Raw genomic sequence first — 15,278 nt, 5'->3', positions numbered from 1 at the left:
TATTTTTTTATGGCGTTCACCTTGCGGGGGAAGTAACATGACCGTTTTATAGATCAGGTTGTTACGGACGCGGCGATACCTAATGTGTAGTGTATTTTTATTTTTTTATTTTTTTGGTGATAAATGTGGTGTGTTTTTTTTTGACCCAGACCTACTTGGTTCTTAAAGATCCAGTGGGTCTGATGTCTGTATAATACAGTACACTATATAGTGTACTGTATTTTACTTACACTTTGTCTGAACAGATCTAAGCACGGATCTGTTCAGCACCATGGACAGCAGGATGCCCGAGAAGGCGTCCTGTTGCCATGGGAACCTTCCCCGTCTGCTCAGTTGTGGCCACAACTTCACAGACGGGGAAGGGTAAGGGCTCTCTCCCTCTCCATCAGGGGGCTGCAAAGGCACAGCAGCCCCCCAATGGGAGAGGGAGGGAGCTCCCTGAGCTGTTAACCTTTTCCATACAGCGGTCTGTACGGAAACATCGCGGCACAGATGTCAGCCGTTTATACCAGGGTGTCAGCAATGTGCTGACACCCTGGTATACCCACTGGCCACGGGGGGGGGCTGATGACCCCATGACCCCCCGGCGTTGAGACAAAATGATTTCAGCCAGCATCCTGTTTGGATTAACCCCCGCAGCGCTGCAATCTCATTTTAAACTCATGACGTACCGATACGTCATGCGTCCCTAAGGGGTTAAAGATCCAATTTTTCATTTTAGAAATAAAAAAAGTACTGCATATCATAAATGAGCAGTTATGTGCACCACAGACGTCTCAGTCCTCATGCTTCCTCTGCTAGCGCCACCCTCTACTACTTTGTTGACAGGGCCCAGCTCCTAGATAGTGGAGAAGGGGGGGCAAGGGGTGGCAGAAGGAGCATGGGTACACAAGAGTGGCTCCATCTTGGTGCATTTAAATAGATTGTCTATCTTTTATTAACTGATCTACTCTCAGGATAGACTACTAGTCCATTAAAATCAATGAGACGGTTACTGCAGTGATGAGCTCAGTCCACGACAGAGTTGATAGAGGCGACTGCTGCTGGTGCCAGAGCAGTAGCCAAATAGTTGATGAGTAAGAATGCAGGGTGTGAGACCCTCGTTGATCAGCTAGTTTATAGCCTATCCCAAGGATAGGCCATCACTTAAAGGGGTTGTCTCACTTTAGTAAGTGGCATTGATCATGTAGACAAAGTGAATACAAGGCACTTCCTAATGTATCGTGATGGTTTATATTGCCTCCTTGGCTTTATTTATTTTTCCGTCACATGATACACTGCTCGTTTCCAGGGGTTATGACCACGGCTACAGTCCATGCTTGCACACTATCGGAAAAAGCGCTTTTTCTTATAGTGTGCAAGCATGGCCACCATTTCTGAATAGAACCCCTTCAATAAAAGGAGGACAACTGCTTTTAGGAAGAGCTTTCATGGTCTTTTTTTTTTTTTTTGTTTAAGTACCTTTTACTTGCGGGGCACCCTCCACTGATGCTACCATCCTTGTTCACATGGCCGCATGTTTTCACACCCAGTTTAATACTGAGCATCGGAACAGGTTGGAGGAGACGCCAGGGTTTCTCAGTGGGCGTCTCCTTCTTGGGATGGCAGCATTAGTGCTGGTTACCCTGCAAGTAAAGGTACTTAATTAAACAAAACAAAAATCCATTAAAGCTCCTCTTTAACTGCCTTGCAGTGCCATATAGATTAAGAGTACTTTTTCTCCAGAATGAAGTGAAAGAGATCATTATTTTCAACTGAGCTAGCCCTATAAGGCGCCTTTCACACGGGCGAGAATTCCACGTGGGTGCAATGCGTGAGGTAAATTCACTGTATTATTTTCCCTTATAACATGGTTATAAAGGAAAATAGCATTCTTAATACAGAATGCTTAGTAAAATGTACCTTGAGGGGTTAAAAAATTAATAAATAACAACTCGCCTCATCCACTTGATCGTGCAGCCGGCATCGTCTTCTTTCTTCTTCTTTCAGGACCTGCAAAAGGACCTTTTCATGATGTAATGATTACATCATGAAAGGTCTTTTTGCAGGTCCTGAAACAAGAAGAAAGAAGACTATGCCGGCTGCACGATCAAGTGGATGAGGTGAGTTTTTTTTATTCTCAATTGACATTATACTTGGCATTCTGTATTAAAGAATGCTATAATTTTCCGTTATAATGGAAAATAATAAAATACAGAACACCACATTTTGTTTGTTCTCACGCGTGTGCAAAACGCATTGCACTCGCGCGGAAAATACTGAACGACGAAACGCAATCGCATTCAAAACTGACTGAAATTGCGAGCCTACTCGCGCGATTTTCCCTGAACGCACCTATTAAATAGTGAATTTCCTGGTGACAGACTCCCTATAAGGTATTGCGGGTTTATCAGTAGGAAAAATATTACATGGATCCTCATTCATACTGTCCATTAGCACTTGATTTTGTTCCAATCAAACCTTCCGTTGTAATGCATGTTCTTTATATTTCTATGCGTATAGTCATCAGTTTCATTATTTAATATACTTTATCTTTGTGACCAGAATAATAAATTCCCCAACCCCCCTGCCTTCATCTTCATGATTGACGTTTCATACAATGCTGTAAAGAGTGGTTTGGTTGCACTGGTCTGTGAGGAACTGAAACAGCTCATTGATTATCTGCCCAGGTTAGTATTAGTAAGTTTAGTGCAATTTCCCAATGAGCCACTTTCTATTAATAAATTCAGTCTTATCTGATTTCTAGGGAAGGTAACATGGAAGAATCAATGATACGGGTTGGCTTTGTGACCTACAACAAAGTTCTTCACTTCTATAATGTGAAAAGCTCCCTGGCACAGCCACAGATGATGGTCGTGTCTGATGTGGCTGATATGTTTGTTCCCCTGCTGGATGGATTTCTTGTAAATGTGAATGAATCAAGGGCGGTCATTACCAGGTAAACAATCAGAGTGAAGGTTATGACTTGTATCTCGCTAGTCGTTTGTCCTGGCACCAGAACCATTCACTTTAGTGATATAGAATTGTGTGTCACTTGTGACCTAGGAAGTAAGATTGAATAACCAACAAATTACTTTAGCAGTAAATCATAGGATTATATTTGACTTTGATCACCCAGGGGCAGAATTCGGAAAGCTGTTGAAAAGAAAAACTTTCCTTTTGTGCCCATAGCAATCACAGCGCAGCTTTCATTTTACCTGAGCGCTAAGTTAAAGTAATAGCCAGTAATTTGTGTTTTCTTCGTCTTCCGTAGTTTGCTAGACCAGATTCCAGAGTTGTTTGCAGACACCAGGGAAACGGAGACTGTTTTTGCCCCTGTTATTCAAGCTGGTCTGGAAGCACTGAAGGTAAAGAACTTGTAAGTTGAAACTTTTTTCTGTGATGTTCTGTTGACAGGCAACTCATTTTTGTATCTTCTTTATAGGCAGCAGACTGCGCCGGCAAGCTTTTTGTTTTTCACACAACTCTTCCGATTGCTGAAGCGCCAGGAAAGCTGAAGAACAGAGATGATAAAAAACTTCTCAATACAGATAAAGAAAAGGTATCTTTAAAATCTTTTGATAACAGCTCTTTAACCTCCTGTTGAATTTAATACATTTTATTGTACATTAATAGGACCAGATCCTGATTTATCAAATAGTCTGACGTAGGTATGGTAAAAACAGAGCTCACTACATGTTAAAATTAAAAAGGGTCTCTACATTGGTAGTAATGGGTCAGCCGTGTGGTTAGTGTCAAAGCATCTGCTTTACTCCAAAGAAGCAATCTTCTGACCAACAGTGTAGGCACTGTCTTCTTGCTAGTCTCCTTGTAGTGTCCTCATTGACGTTCCCTCCGGTGGACTTGTATGGATCTCCATAATATTGCTCTAGATAGCCACACCACAGCCCCCTCACGATTTCATGAAGTTACTGTTTACCAGCTGTAGCTGGACATATTAAGTAACAATCCTCCAACAGTCTCAGGAATATGGAGACTCAAAGAAACAGGACCTTGTACAGAATAATTTTGTGTAAAATCATCTGCTGTATTTCTTCAGAATACCCACAAGATAAACGTTTTGTATAAACTATGTAGTAAAATTGTAGAAATCTGAGGATGGAGCTCATAAGTGCCCAACTTCTTCAGGGAACCCAAACCACAACTTCTAGAACCCAAGCGTCATTTACACAAGCAAGCTTAGACCTTGAAAGAGAGCAAAAGTCCCCTGATCTGAGCAAAAGACTTGAAGGAGAGAGGTCCTTCAAGCAATGGAGGACTCAAATCTTTGAAAAGACTATTGGCAAGGAAAAATTGCACCCTGGAGAGTGGTCTCTCCCCCGGGAGGTCTTGCGTATGCTCTGTTAGAAGTGAGGTCACTCATAATATCAACCTGTTTCCACGTTCTTAAGGGCATCCCTGTGGCTCCCGACTTGCCCCACAGGGCTTGGTGCCCAGATCTCATCAACCTGCTGGTGGATGATCCTTGGCCTCTCTCCTGCTCCAGCCAGACCTACTGTTTCACCCAAATTTACCTTGGCTTTGTTTAATAGGATGACAATTGGCTGTTGTGGTCTGCCTTCTTGGTCTTCATCTTAAGGGTAAAGGGGCCATTTATCAAACTGGTGTAAGGTAGAACTGGCTTAGTTGCTGATAGAAACCAGTCACATTGCATCTTTCAGTTCCCAAAGGAGCTGTCAAAAATGAAAGGTGTAATCTAATTAATTGCTATGGGCAACTAAGCCGGTTCTACTTTACACAAGTTTGATAAATCTCCCCCAAAGTGTTGGTTCGTCTAAGTCAGGGGTGCACAACGTTTCCTGGTTGGGGGCCACATTGCCAGAATGAACCAATGACGAGGGCCGAAATTAAAATTTAAAGGTGTATTAACAACTGAAATATTGTACTTATGGCATATTGAACACACATTATATACCATTAATGTCTAGTTACACTTCCAGGACTCCCATCTAATGGGAAAAATACATGAAAAATACATGTGAGCAGCCACAAGACATAGGCATACATGTCTGTTACCAGATGGTTGGGGGCCGCACAGAATGGTATCAAGGGCCGCATGTGGCCCCCGGGCCGCAGGTTGTGCACCCCTGGTCTAAGTCTTCCCTTCTTCCCCAAGGTGGTCTCCTCCTTTCACATCAATGAGGACTTCGTTCTCCCTTCTTTCTCCTCAGGAGCATTCTCTTCACAAACTCATTGTGGTCAGAGCTGTCCAGACCAGTCTGACCTTAATGAAGCCATTTTTTCAGTCTTTCTCCTTGTTGGCTCTGCTGGAAGGTCCACACAAGGTTCTGGCAGCTTCAAATCCTTCCATTTCAAAGTGGATCAGGTCTGCTATTGTGAAAGACAAATGGTCCAAGGGTAGGGTTTTGCCACTTCTGAGTGACTACCCATTCCGCTCAAGCGGTCAGGGCCTCCTGGGTAGCCCGGCATTAGGCATTTGCGCTTAGCTTTGCAAGGCTGCCACCTGAGCCTCGGTTAACACTTTAACCAAATTCTACCAGATGCCTACCATGGCATCTGCCATTGCTAGTCTTGGATGCAGGGTAGTTCAGGCAGCTGTGCAATAGATGAGTTGCACGGCATTGTTTGTCTTTTCGCCGTTTGAGTTGATAATGATAACCTATGCCGAGGATAGGTTATAATTTCCTGGATAACCCCTGTAAATTGCATTTTATTTAAAAAATAAAATAAATTACTGAAAAATGAGTGTTAATTTTAAGCAATGTATTTTTACAGTAATTTCTTCCTATTCAAAACAACAATCACCAGTTTTAATAGAGATGTGTGGATGACATGAGGACCTTTGACAAATAATAGGTGTTTCTGATCTTACCTTTTTGTCACCCTCTTTCCCACAGACCTTATTCCAGCCTCAAACAACATTTTATAATAATCTGGCCAAGGACTGTGTTGTTCAGGGCTGTTGTGTGGACCTTTTCCTCTTTCCAAACCAGTATATCGATGTGGCCACACTCGGTGTTGTTCCCTACCAGACTGGGGGCTCCATTTACAAATACACATTTTTCCAGGTAAGCATTTTAACATATTATTTTAAGCTTCAAGCAAGAATGTAAGCATGCAAGTTTCATATACATCTTATTCCATCTCCTTTGTGGATGTTTCCATTACAAAAAAAAGTATTTACTGGGCAAAACTTTTAGCTTTATCTTAATTATATCCTTGCTTTTTTCCCCGTAATAGATGGAAACTGATAAGGAGAGGTTTTTAAACGATCTGCGCAGAGATGTCCAGAAAGACATTGGCTTTGATGCAGTTATGCGGGTCAGAACTAGCACTGGTGAGTATTCTAGGATACTACTGAAGGGACTATTTGCTTTGGCCATCCATTTGTTATAAAGGATGTGGGACCATCAGCAACCCACTGTATTCTGTGGGGAAACCTGGCAGCAAGGGTTCAGTTCCCCTGCAGCACCACCACATGAGAAATGAAGCGTTGCATAGTTCTTGTTGAAATCCGTGGGCTGACAAACCCAGTAAAAACTGAAAGGAGTTGGCCAATTTGTTATAATGTTTGGGAATAACCCATAAACTGTTTTTGATCTGATGTATGTCTGTATCTTGCATCATAACTTACGGTACCCCTGGTGTTCTGAAGGAGGCCCCCTGTTCCCCATCTGTGGCCTGTGTAAACACTCCAGTCCTTCAGTGCTGCATCCATAGGTCACAAGATATCGGCGATGATGAGATTCATCAGTGTTTGTGCAGAAGGGAAGCAATCTATGGATGGCGCACAAAACGTTGACATGGATGAATCCTGTCACCGCAATAATCTAGTGACCCATGGACGCAGCACCAGAGGATTGGAGTGTTTACACAGGCCACAGATAGTGACCAGGGGCCTTGTGCAGCACACCAGAGGTAAGTTATGGTGTGACATACAAATGTATTTTACATAAAAAAAACTGTTAATGGGCTATTAAACATTTTAAAAAATTGGCCTACGTCTTTAACCATTCTGGGGATGGGGTTATCAATAGTTGAAAGAAATTTTGCGAATAATACATTTTCACATCACCTCTCTTCCAGGCATCCGGGCAACTGACTTTTTGGGGGCTTTTCACATGAACAACACCACAGATGTTGAACTGGCAGGGTTGGATTGTGATAAAACAGTAACTGTTGAATTCAAGCATGATGATAAACTGAATGAGGATGTTGGTGCTCTTCTTCAGGTAGGCATGGCAGAGGAACATTTAATGTTACAACGTAAATTAATTTTCCAGTATGTAAGATCCAGAAGCATCTCCTCAAGAAAAATCACTTAAAGTGTAACTGTCATATTTAATTTTTATTTGCTAGTTTATTAGAGCTAGGCATGCATACCTGAGTTAGTCTGTCAACGATTGTCAAAAGATCTGTAATTACCTTATAATACCAGCTTGCATTAATGTCCTCTGTCCCTTTCCACTGCTCCCTTAAAAGACAGTTGCTAGGGCTTGTCTGTCTCCGGCTAGGAAGACTGAGGGCGGTCCTTCACACTGCATGCCTGCATAAGGCTTCAGAGTAAGGAGGCGTGTCTCTCAGTAATCCAATCTGATTGGCTGCTGGCTACAGCAAGTGTGTATGGGAAGTGAAGGAAAGCAGTTTTGGCCTCAGATAACTGTCAGAAGAGCCATCTTGAGAAGGTCCTCATATTGTAAATGTTTAAACAGCTGTAACTAAGGGAAAAAACTCAAGGAAACCAGTGGTATGTGATGAAACTTAAGATTGCTTTATGCATCATGCTGCTGCAGCAGTAACATATGCTAAAATTGATTTTTGTTGATAAAAACATGAGTTACACTAATCCTTTCAGCCCTGGAGGTTTTTTTTTTTGCTTGCGTTTTTGTTTTGCACTCTCTGCCTTCCCAAAGCCATAACTTTTTTTTTATTTGTCTGTTCACTTGTCCCGCAGAAGTCAAGCCCTTATATGGCTAAGTTGTACTTTCCAACGCCGCCATTTAATATTGCATATGATGTTTTTTTTTTTTTTTTGTGAAAAATCTGTTTTATGTTTTTGTCACCATATTTTGACCCCTATAACTTTTTTTTGTAATTGTGTACGGAGCTGTATGGGGACGAATTTTTTGCAGGACGTTCTGAACTTTTCAATAATACCATTTGTACGCTTTTTCCATTTTGCTATGAGGGGATGATTTTTTATTTTTTTTTATACTTAGTTCCCTTAAAGGGAGTCTGTCACCACATTTTAGCATGTTAGACCGTTAAAATATGGTTATGTGATCCAGCCAGAACATAAAAACGGTACCTTTGTGGTAGAAAACGGACTTTTCTTTTTGCCGAAAATGAAGTTATAAGATTATGTTCTGAGCCCTCTCAAGTGCCCAGGGCGGTCTCTCAATCCTCGGAGCCCCAGGCAGGCACCTCCTAAATGGCTCATAACCCCGCCCTCCGTGCGCCTCTGCCCGCCCGTTTACTCCCCTCCCCTGTCCTTTTCCACTGTGGCTGTGCGGTCCAAATCGTAGTGGGCGCATGCGCAATGCGATGCCCGTTCCTGGCAGGGCATCGCAATACCTACTGCGCATGCGCCCGCTACGATTTGGACCGCAGTGGAAAAGGACAGGGGAGGGGAGTAAACGGGCGGGCAGAGGCGCACGGAGGGCGGGGTTATGAGCCGTTTAGGAGGTGCCTGCCTGGGGCTCCGAGGATTGAGAGACCGCCCTGGGCACTTGAGAGGGCTCAGAACATAATCTTATAACTTCATTTTCGGCAAAAAGAAAAGTCAGTTTTCTACCACAAAGGTACCGTTTTTATGTTCTGGCTGGATCACATAACCCTATTTTAACGGTCTAACATGCTAAAATGTGGTGACCGACTCCCTTTAAGGAACTATAACATGCAATCATTAGATTGCTATTATCATAGACTCCAATGCACTTGCATTGGGATCTATGATGATTTTACTACTTTCCTATGGAGCCCTATTACAGGCAAGGGCTCCATAGGAAATACTATGCAGCAGCCTCCTGTCATTCACAAAGACAGGGCCTGCTGCACACAAGCTCCGTCTCCTCCGATCGCCCCACGGGGAGCCGGAGCATAACCGGAAGCGGGCACTTTCGGTTTTTAGCTCGTTCAGATGCCTAGGTCAATCCTGAGGGGTTAAAGGGAACCTGTCATAAACTTTATGCTAACCTCACTGAGGGCAGCATAAATTAGTGACACAAATGCTGATTTCAGTGGTATCTCATGAGCTAAAAGTAAGTGGTTGCTGAGAACCAGCATCATAATCATTGCAGCCCAGGCCTTGAAAAGAGTCAAATCTACCTGAGAAGAGTCCTGGTTATTCCTAATCTCCTGCTCTCCTCGTCCATCTGCTGATGGTTGGCAGTTCTCTCCTAGAGAGAAAGGGAGAAAACTAGGTAGAAGCCTGTCAGCCATCAGCAGGTGGGCAGGAATTCATGGATAACCATGACTCTTCTCAGGTGGCCGGGACTCTTTTACAGGCCTCATCTGCCATGATTGTGATGTTGGTTCTTGGCAACAACTTACTTTTAACTTATCAAAGACAGTTCGCTGAAATCAACTCGCCTTTCTCTACTTTATTCTGCCATTACTATGGGCAGCATAAAGTTGATGACAGGTTCCCTTTAAATGTCCGCGATCTGCATTACTGCTGGTTGGGGAAATGAGCCGCAGGTGTCTGCTATAAGAAGCAGGAAGGCCACCTACGGCTATGGCACTGCGGCACTCAGGAGCTGGCGCCATCTTTAAAGGCCCGGCCAGCGCCGTACATGTACGGCACTGGTCGTTAAAGGGGTTATGCCATGATTGATGTAAAAAATGACAATACCTTTATAACGAAGCAAAAAACAGCTCTGTACCGCACATGGCTCCAGAGATCTCCACATTCACTGCTCCAATTGCTCTGCTAGATTATCCTCAGCCTGGCAGCTCAGGGAGTGTGTCCCTCCTGTTGCAGCTCTCTCCCTGTAACTGCCACGGAACATATTGCTGGTGACAGTTGAGGATTTAAATTGAGCACATTTGACCAACTCAGTGAGACTGACAAACAAAAAGGAAAATAACAAACAGCAGGTGGGGCTGTATAGATGCATTTTATTGAATAACTCACTGGCTATATAATTACATGCAGTTATAAAAGTATTCAGATCCAGGTGCTAGTTTGGAAAGTAGAGAATATGTTTCATGACACAACCCCTTTAACAAGTTGACAACTGCTTATAATTCATAAATGGGGGTAGTAGTGAATTCCTAGCATTTCACACGTAGTATTTTGTTAGGTTATTTTTTCTAGTAAATATTGCTAATGCAATTATTCTTTATTGAATCATGTATAATCACATGTTTAGAGAGACACAATATATTCCCATAATTTTTATTTTGGGAGTTTACAAAATGTTCAGAAATTATGTAGAGCTGTGTAATTTTGTTTTACTACGTTAAAGGGGTTGTCACAGTTGAATAAAAGCTGAGGCAACCCCTGTAATTATGCGAATATAACAAAAGAAGCAATACTTACCCCTTTTCTCCCCTGCCACTTCCATGGTGCGTTCTGGTCCTCCCCCTTGCTAATATCATCTTCCTGGATACAGCAGTGATGTTCCTTACGGCCAGTCACTGGTCTTGACGCTACATCGGAGGTTACTGCTGAGGCCCCTGATTGGCTGGCTGCAGCAGTGACATGTGTGCATAGAACATCACCGCTGCAGCCAAGAAAAGAAACAGTGGAGAGCACATGAGAACAGCACTGGAAGCTGCAGGAGAGAACAGGACATTAGTTGTCAATACATTTCAGGGAGGATTAGCAGGAACTCAGGTTTGTAGGAAAGAAATTGTTCTGGATGGTTTGCTTATTTCAGAAACAAAAAAAAGTCTCCCTATGAAAAAAATAATCAGTTATTACTTGTCTTGCCAATACCCTGCTGATTCTATTCCGATGGTACCTTGGTGTCCTCTGTGCTCCACTTCCTGCTTCAGTCTTGACACAACAGAAAATGACTGGGAATGCTCCTCAGCCAATCCCTGGCTATGGAGGGTCATTGCTGCAGCCAATGACTGGCTGAGCATTATCATCCATTTCCTGCTGCGTCAAGACAGGAGAAGGAAGTGGAGCACAGCCAGAACCCAGGCACCTGTGAGATCGAGGCAAGTATTAGCCGGTTTGTCTTAAATCATTTCATGGTTATGGGAAGACTTTACATCACTAAGGGGTTAAATATAGTGTTCAGGGGGATCCAAATGACAATATTAATACTGCACAAGCTTACTGTTTTCCTTGCTTACAAATCATTGGCTCTTTAAAGAGTAGCTAAACCCTGGTTACAATTTTAGTATGTTGTCCCTATTGGCCTAATAAAACAATTTCTAATTTACTTTAATCTATTTTCTATTTTTATGACCCTTTTACTTCTCTAAGGCGCACCATTCCCTGGTGCGCTTAAAACTCAGTTCTCCGTACACCGCTGACAGCTCAGCGTTGTATGGAGTACACATTTTATCAATGGGGCCGCAGGAGCGCACATTGTTGCTCCTGCCCGTTCTCCCCATAGGATTACTAACTCCTGGCATAGCACATGGGTACCCTGTAACCATGTGCTATGCCAGGATTAGCTGAGCGGAGCAGGCTCCTGCTTCACTAAGTGCTGACATGCAGTTCTCTTAGGTTAGCGGAGCAGGCAGAAATGGGAGCCTGCTCCGCTCAGCTGATCCTTGCATAGCACATGGTTACAGGGTACCAATGTGCTATGCAAGGGGTTAGTAATCCTCTGGGGAGCACGGGCAGGAGCAACAATGTGCGCTCCTGCCCGTACTCACGGTGCTGCTGCGGCTCCATTGATAAAATGTGTACTCCATACAACGCTGAGCTGTCAGCGGTGTACGGAGAACTGAGTTTTAAGCGCACCAGGGAATGGTGCGCCTTAGGGAAGCAAAAGCGTCATAAAAATAGAAAATCGATTTTAATAAAGTAGATTAAAAAATAGTTTTATTAGGGACAACATATTAAAAATTGTAACAAAGGTTTGGTTACTCTTTAAGCATTTAACATTTTTTGGTTATTGGTTTCTTTCAGTGCGCTATATTGTACACCAACTGTGGAGGTCAGCGTAGACTACGTATACACAATATGGCTTTGAATTGTTGCACACAGTTGGCAGATTTATATAGAAACTGCGAGACGGACACACTTATCAACTACTTTGCCAAGTTTGGTAAGTCTACATTCATAATTTGTAAAGTAATATTACAGTCTGTTACTAGTGTGCAGCTTTTCTTTGAAAGTTTACTTAAGATACGAAATCTATTTTATATCCTGTATAATGTATAGTAGTTCCCCAACTACTCTGAGTTTTAATATGGCATCATTGTGAAATGTTTAAAGTGTACCTAAAATTATTATAACCTTTTCTTTTAAATTGTTGAAAATATATAAAATATTATTTTTGTAATATTTTATTAATTGCGTTTTATTATTTTACTATTAAAATAGGTCCCCGACGTTCAGGCCTTTGTACTGTGCTTTTTACTGCAGCGCATACATAATCCGTACACCGTAGCCATATAAGCAGTGCATGGAGCACCGTACTGGCAAAATAAATTAAACATCAGTGCAGTGTATTACAAAAAAATTTTGGGTATTTGTAACAGTTGTTGAAAAAAAAACTTTATAAAAGTTTAGGTGCACGTTTTAAAATGAGACTTTTTTGCAGTGTGAAAATTAAAATTTGCACGCCTTGGTATGTATTTGCAAATCCTTCAGAGTAGCAGTCACAGTTTTGCTGGATGCTACTCGTAGTTTAGTCAAAAAAACTTATCAGACACAAACCTAAAATCTCACATCAGCTTTTTACCTTTATCTGTAGATTCACCTAAAATGTGAGCTGGTGTTTAAAGTAGGATATATACGTTATAGACTACCTATCACCTCTCCTGTCATGTCTGTTTTATTAAATACTGCATTCTCTATGAATTGACCATTCTGGAGTATCTTATCTCATAACTATGTTCTGTCATTCCTCTATTATTCCTCCTTAATATTTATGAAAAAATTTGAAAACTGGACATTGCCGTTCTCCTTGTCAAAGGGGTGTGATCCTGTACAGTCTGGCTGACCGCAACCCCGCAAATATGCCACATCGGTCTTCACCTGGCATATTTGCCGAATTGTGGCTGGATCTCTGCGGGTTCCCATTATAATTAATTGGGCCGGACAGCAAGGCTTTAGTTTCTGGTAACGCCAGAATATAGAGAGATCCGGCAGGCTGTTCCCTGCCGAAACAGCCTGCTGAATATACAAGCACTAGTCTAAAACTAGCCTTATACAACCCTTCGGTTTTCTTATGACTAATATCTGTATCTGTTTGAACTTTTGCAGCTTACAGGGGAGTTCTAAATAACCCAACCAAGACTGTTCGAGATTCCATGATCAATCAATGTGCACAGATCCTGGCCTGTTATCGCAAGAATTGTGCCAGCCCTTCTTCTGCTGGACAGGTAACTAGTTCTTTATCAAGGCAAAAACCTTTCTTCTTTTTTTTTTTTTTTTTTACGGTATATAGAAAGAGAACTCAATTTGTGAAACGTTTCTTTTGTTCTAGCTAATCCTCCCAGAATGTATGAAGCTGCTTCCAGTCTACCTGAACTGTGTACTTAAAAGTGATGTGTTGCAGCCTGGTCCTGAGGTGACCATCGATGACAGGGCCTATGCCCGCCAGCTCGTTTCTTCCATGGATGTTGCGGATAGCAATGTATTTTTTTACCCAAGACTTTTGCCTTTTGTAAGTGCTTCTTCTTCCCCCCCCCGCAATAGGATCAATATAAAGTATGGAATTTGCCACCACAGTAGAATAACCCCTAACAGATGCTATTCTGGAGCAGCTGTCGATTTGACATCTTTGCACCCACTGTTAGGCCTCTTGCACACAAATGTTGTGTACCCCTGGCCGTATTGCGGGTCCATTCACTTGAATCGGTCCGCAATCACAGAGATGTGGAACGGAAGCATGGATCTGAACCCCACGGAAGCACTGCCTGCGTCCGCATTTCCGGATCAGCAATTCCATTACTGAAAAAAGAGAACATGTCCTATTCTCCGCAACTGCTGACAAGAAAAGGCATTTTCTATTATAGTGCCGGCAATGTCCGGTCTGCGAAATGTGGAGCGCACATTGCCGGTGTCTGTGTTTTGCGGACCGCAAAACATCTACCAACGTTTTAATGGACCCTTTAAAGGAACTTTCCTACAATGGACCTTTTATTATCTATCTTCAGGATATGTTAAAAGAAAAAAAAAAGATTGCTAAGGCCCCCAGATCACTAGACCAGGAGTCCCACATTCCCATAACTGCAGTGAAAAGTGCGGAGTATTGGTAGTGCTGCTGCATTTAAAGTTCTTCTCACTGCAGTCATGTAGAGTGGAGAAACAGGGACTCAGAGCCTCAGACATGTTACACCTATACTGTAGGTGGGTGATAAATGTACATTGTGGGGAAAACCCCTTTATGTTTCTCCCTATAACGTTATAAGTGATGTGAGGGGGGTAGGGCTTTCACACAGGTGAAAATTTAAAGGATAGCAACTATACTGAGCACTGACCCATTCTGATTTCTTTATATGAACTTAGGAACCTAAATAGATAAGTAACTATGATGTCTTCTTCCTGCAGTCCAAAGTAGATCCCGACAGCGATTTTCCGCCCGTGGCTATCCGAACCTCAGAAGAACGCCTCTCCAAGGGCGAAATTTATTTGCTTGAGAATGGCCTGAATTTATTTATCTGGGTTGGTGCAAATGTACAGCAGGCGCTTATCCAGAACATTTTTGGTGTTTCTTCTTTTAGCCAGATAGACTGCAACGTGGTAAGTTGAAGTGTGTGTATATTAGTATAGTTCAGACACTGCAGCCACTGTGGCACGATTTAGCCACAGTGGATTTTTCTAAAATGAAAAGCGACAAAAATGTGCCAATTTACACCAAATTTTGGTGCAATTTATAGCAAGGTCCAGGTGCACTCATATTGGTAAATGTGGGCCTCTAGTATGTGTTTAGCCCCTTCTTAGCAGCTATTGATAATTGTACACACTAAAACCTCAGAAAGGAGTTTCTATACTATAAATGGTCTCTACTATTAACGGCAACTTAAGAAAACGCACAAGAAGTGAATTTTCAGCTTCTGTACATGTTCTTTACCTCTAATCATGCTTAGAGAGATGTGAATAACAGGGATGATCTCTCTTAAAGTCCCTTTACACGTGACGATGTACAAGCAGATTGTCGGGAAGGAAGGGTTTCTTCCTG

General features: G+C 42.4%; 1 protein-coding gene across 2 annotated transcripts in view; it reads left to right on the top strand.

Annotated features, from left to right (window-relative positions):
• The window catches only part of SEC24C (SEC24 homolog C, COPII coat complex component), a 56,971-nt gene that overhangs the window by 36,698 nt on the left and 4,995 nt on the right, over nucleotides 1–15,278 (top strand). For both annotated transcript variants that reach the window (XM_044296943.1, XM_044296942.1), the window contains 11 exons: nucleotides 2,545–2,669; nucleotides 2,747–2,938; nucleotides 3,254–3,347; nucleotides 3,425–3,541; nucleotides 5,859–6,029; nucleotides 6,202–6,298; nucleotides 7,048–7,193; nucleotides 12,056–12,194; nucleotides 13,358–13,476; nucleotides 13,581–13,760; nucleotides 14,648–14,839. In XM_044296943.1, the coding sequence (XP_044152878.1) occupies nucleotides 2,545–2,669; nucleotides 2,747–2,938; nucleotides 3,254–3,347; nucleotides 3,425–3,541; nucleotides 5,859–6,029; nucleotides 6,202–6,298; nucleotides 7,048–7,193; nucleotides 12,056–12,194; nucleotides 13,358–13,476; nucleotides 13,581–13,760; nucleotides 14,648–14,839 (1,572 nt within the window). The remainder of the gene's footprint in view (nucleotides 1–2,544; nucleotides 2,670–2,746; nucleotides 2,939–3,253; nucleotides 3,348–3,424; nucleotides 3,542–5,858; nucleotides 6,030–6,201; nucleotides 6,299–7,047; nucleotides 7,194–12,055; nucleotides 12,195–13,357; nucleotides 13,477–13,580; nucleotides 13,761–14,647; nucleotides 14,840–15,278) is intronic.

The sequence above is a fragment of the Bufo gargarizans genome, chromosome 6 (assembly GCF_014858855.1).
Source record: "Bufo gargarizans isolate SCDJY-AF-19 chromosome 6, ASM1485885v1, whole genome shotgun sequence".
In the NCBI taxonomy this organism is placed as follows: Eukaryota; Metazoa; Chordata; class Amphibia; order Anura; family Bufonidae; genus Bufo; species Bufo gargarizans.
Note: the sequence above shows the minus strand (reverse complement) of the source record. Positions and strands in the feature narration are given on the sequence as shown.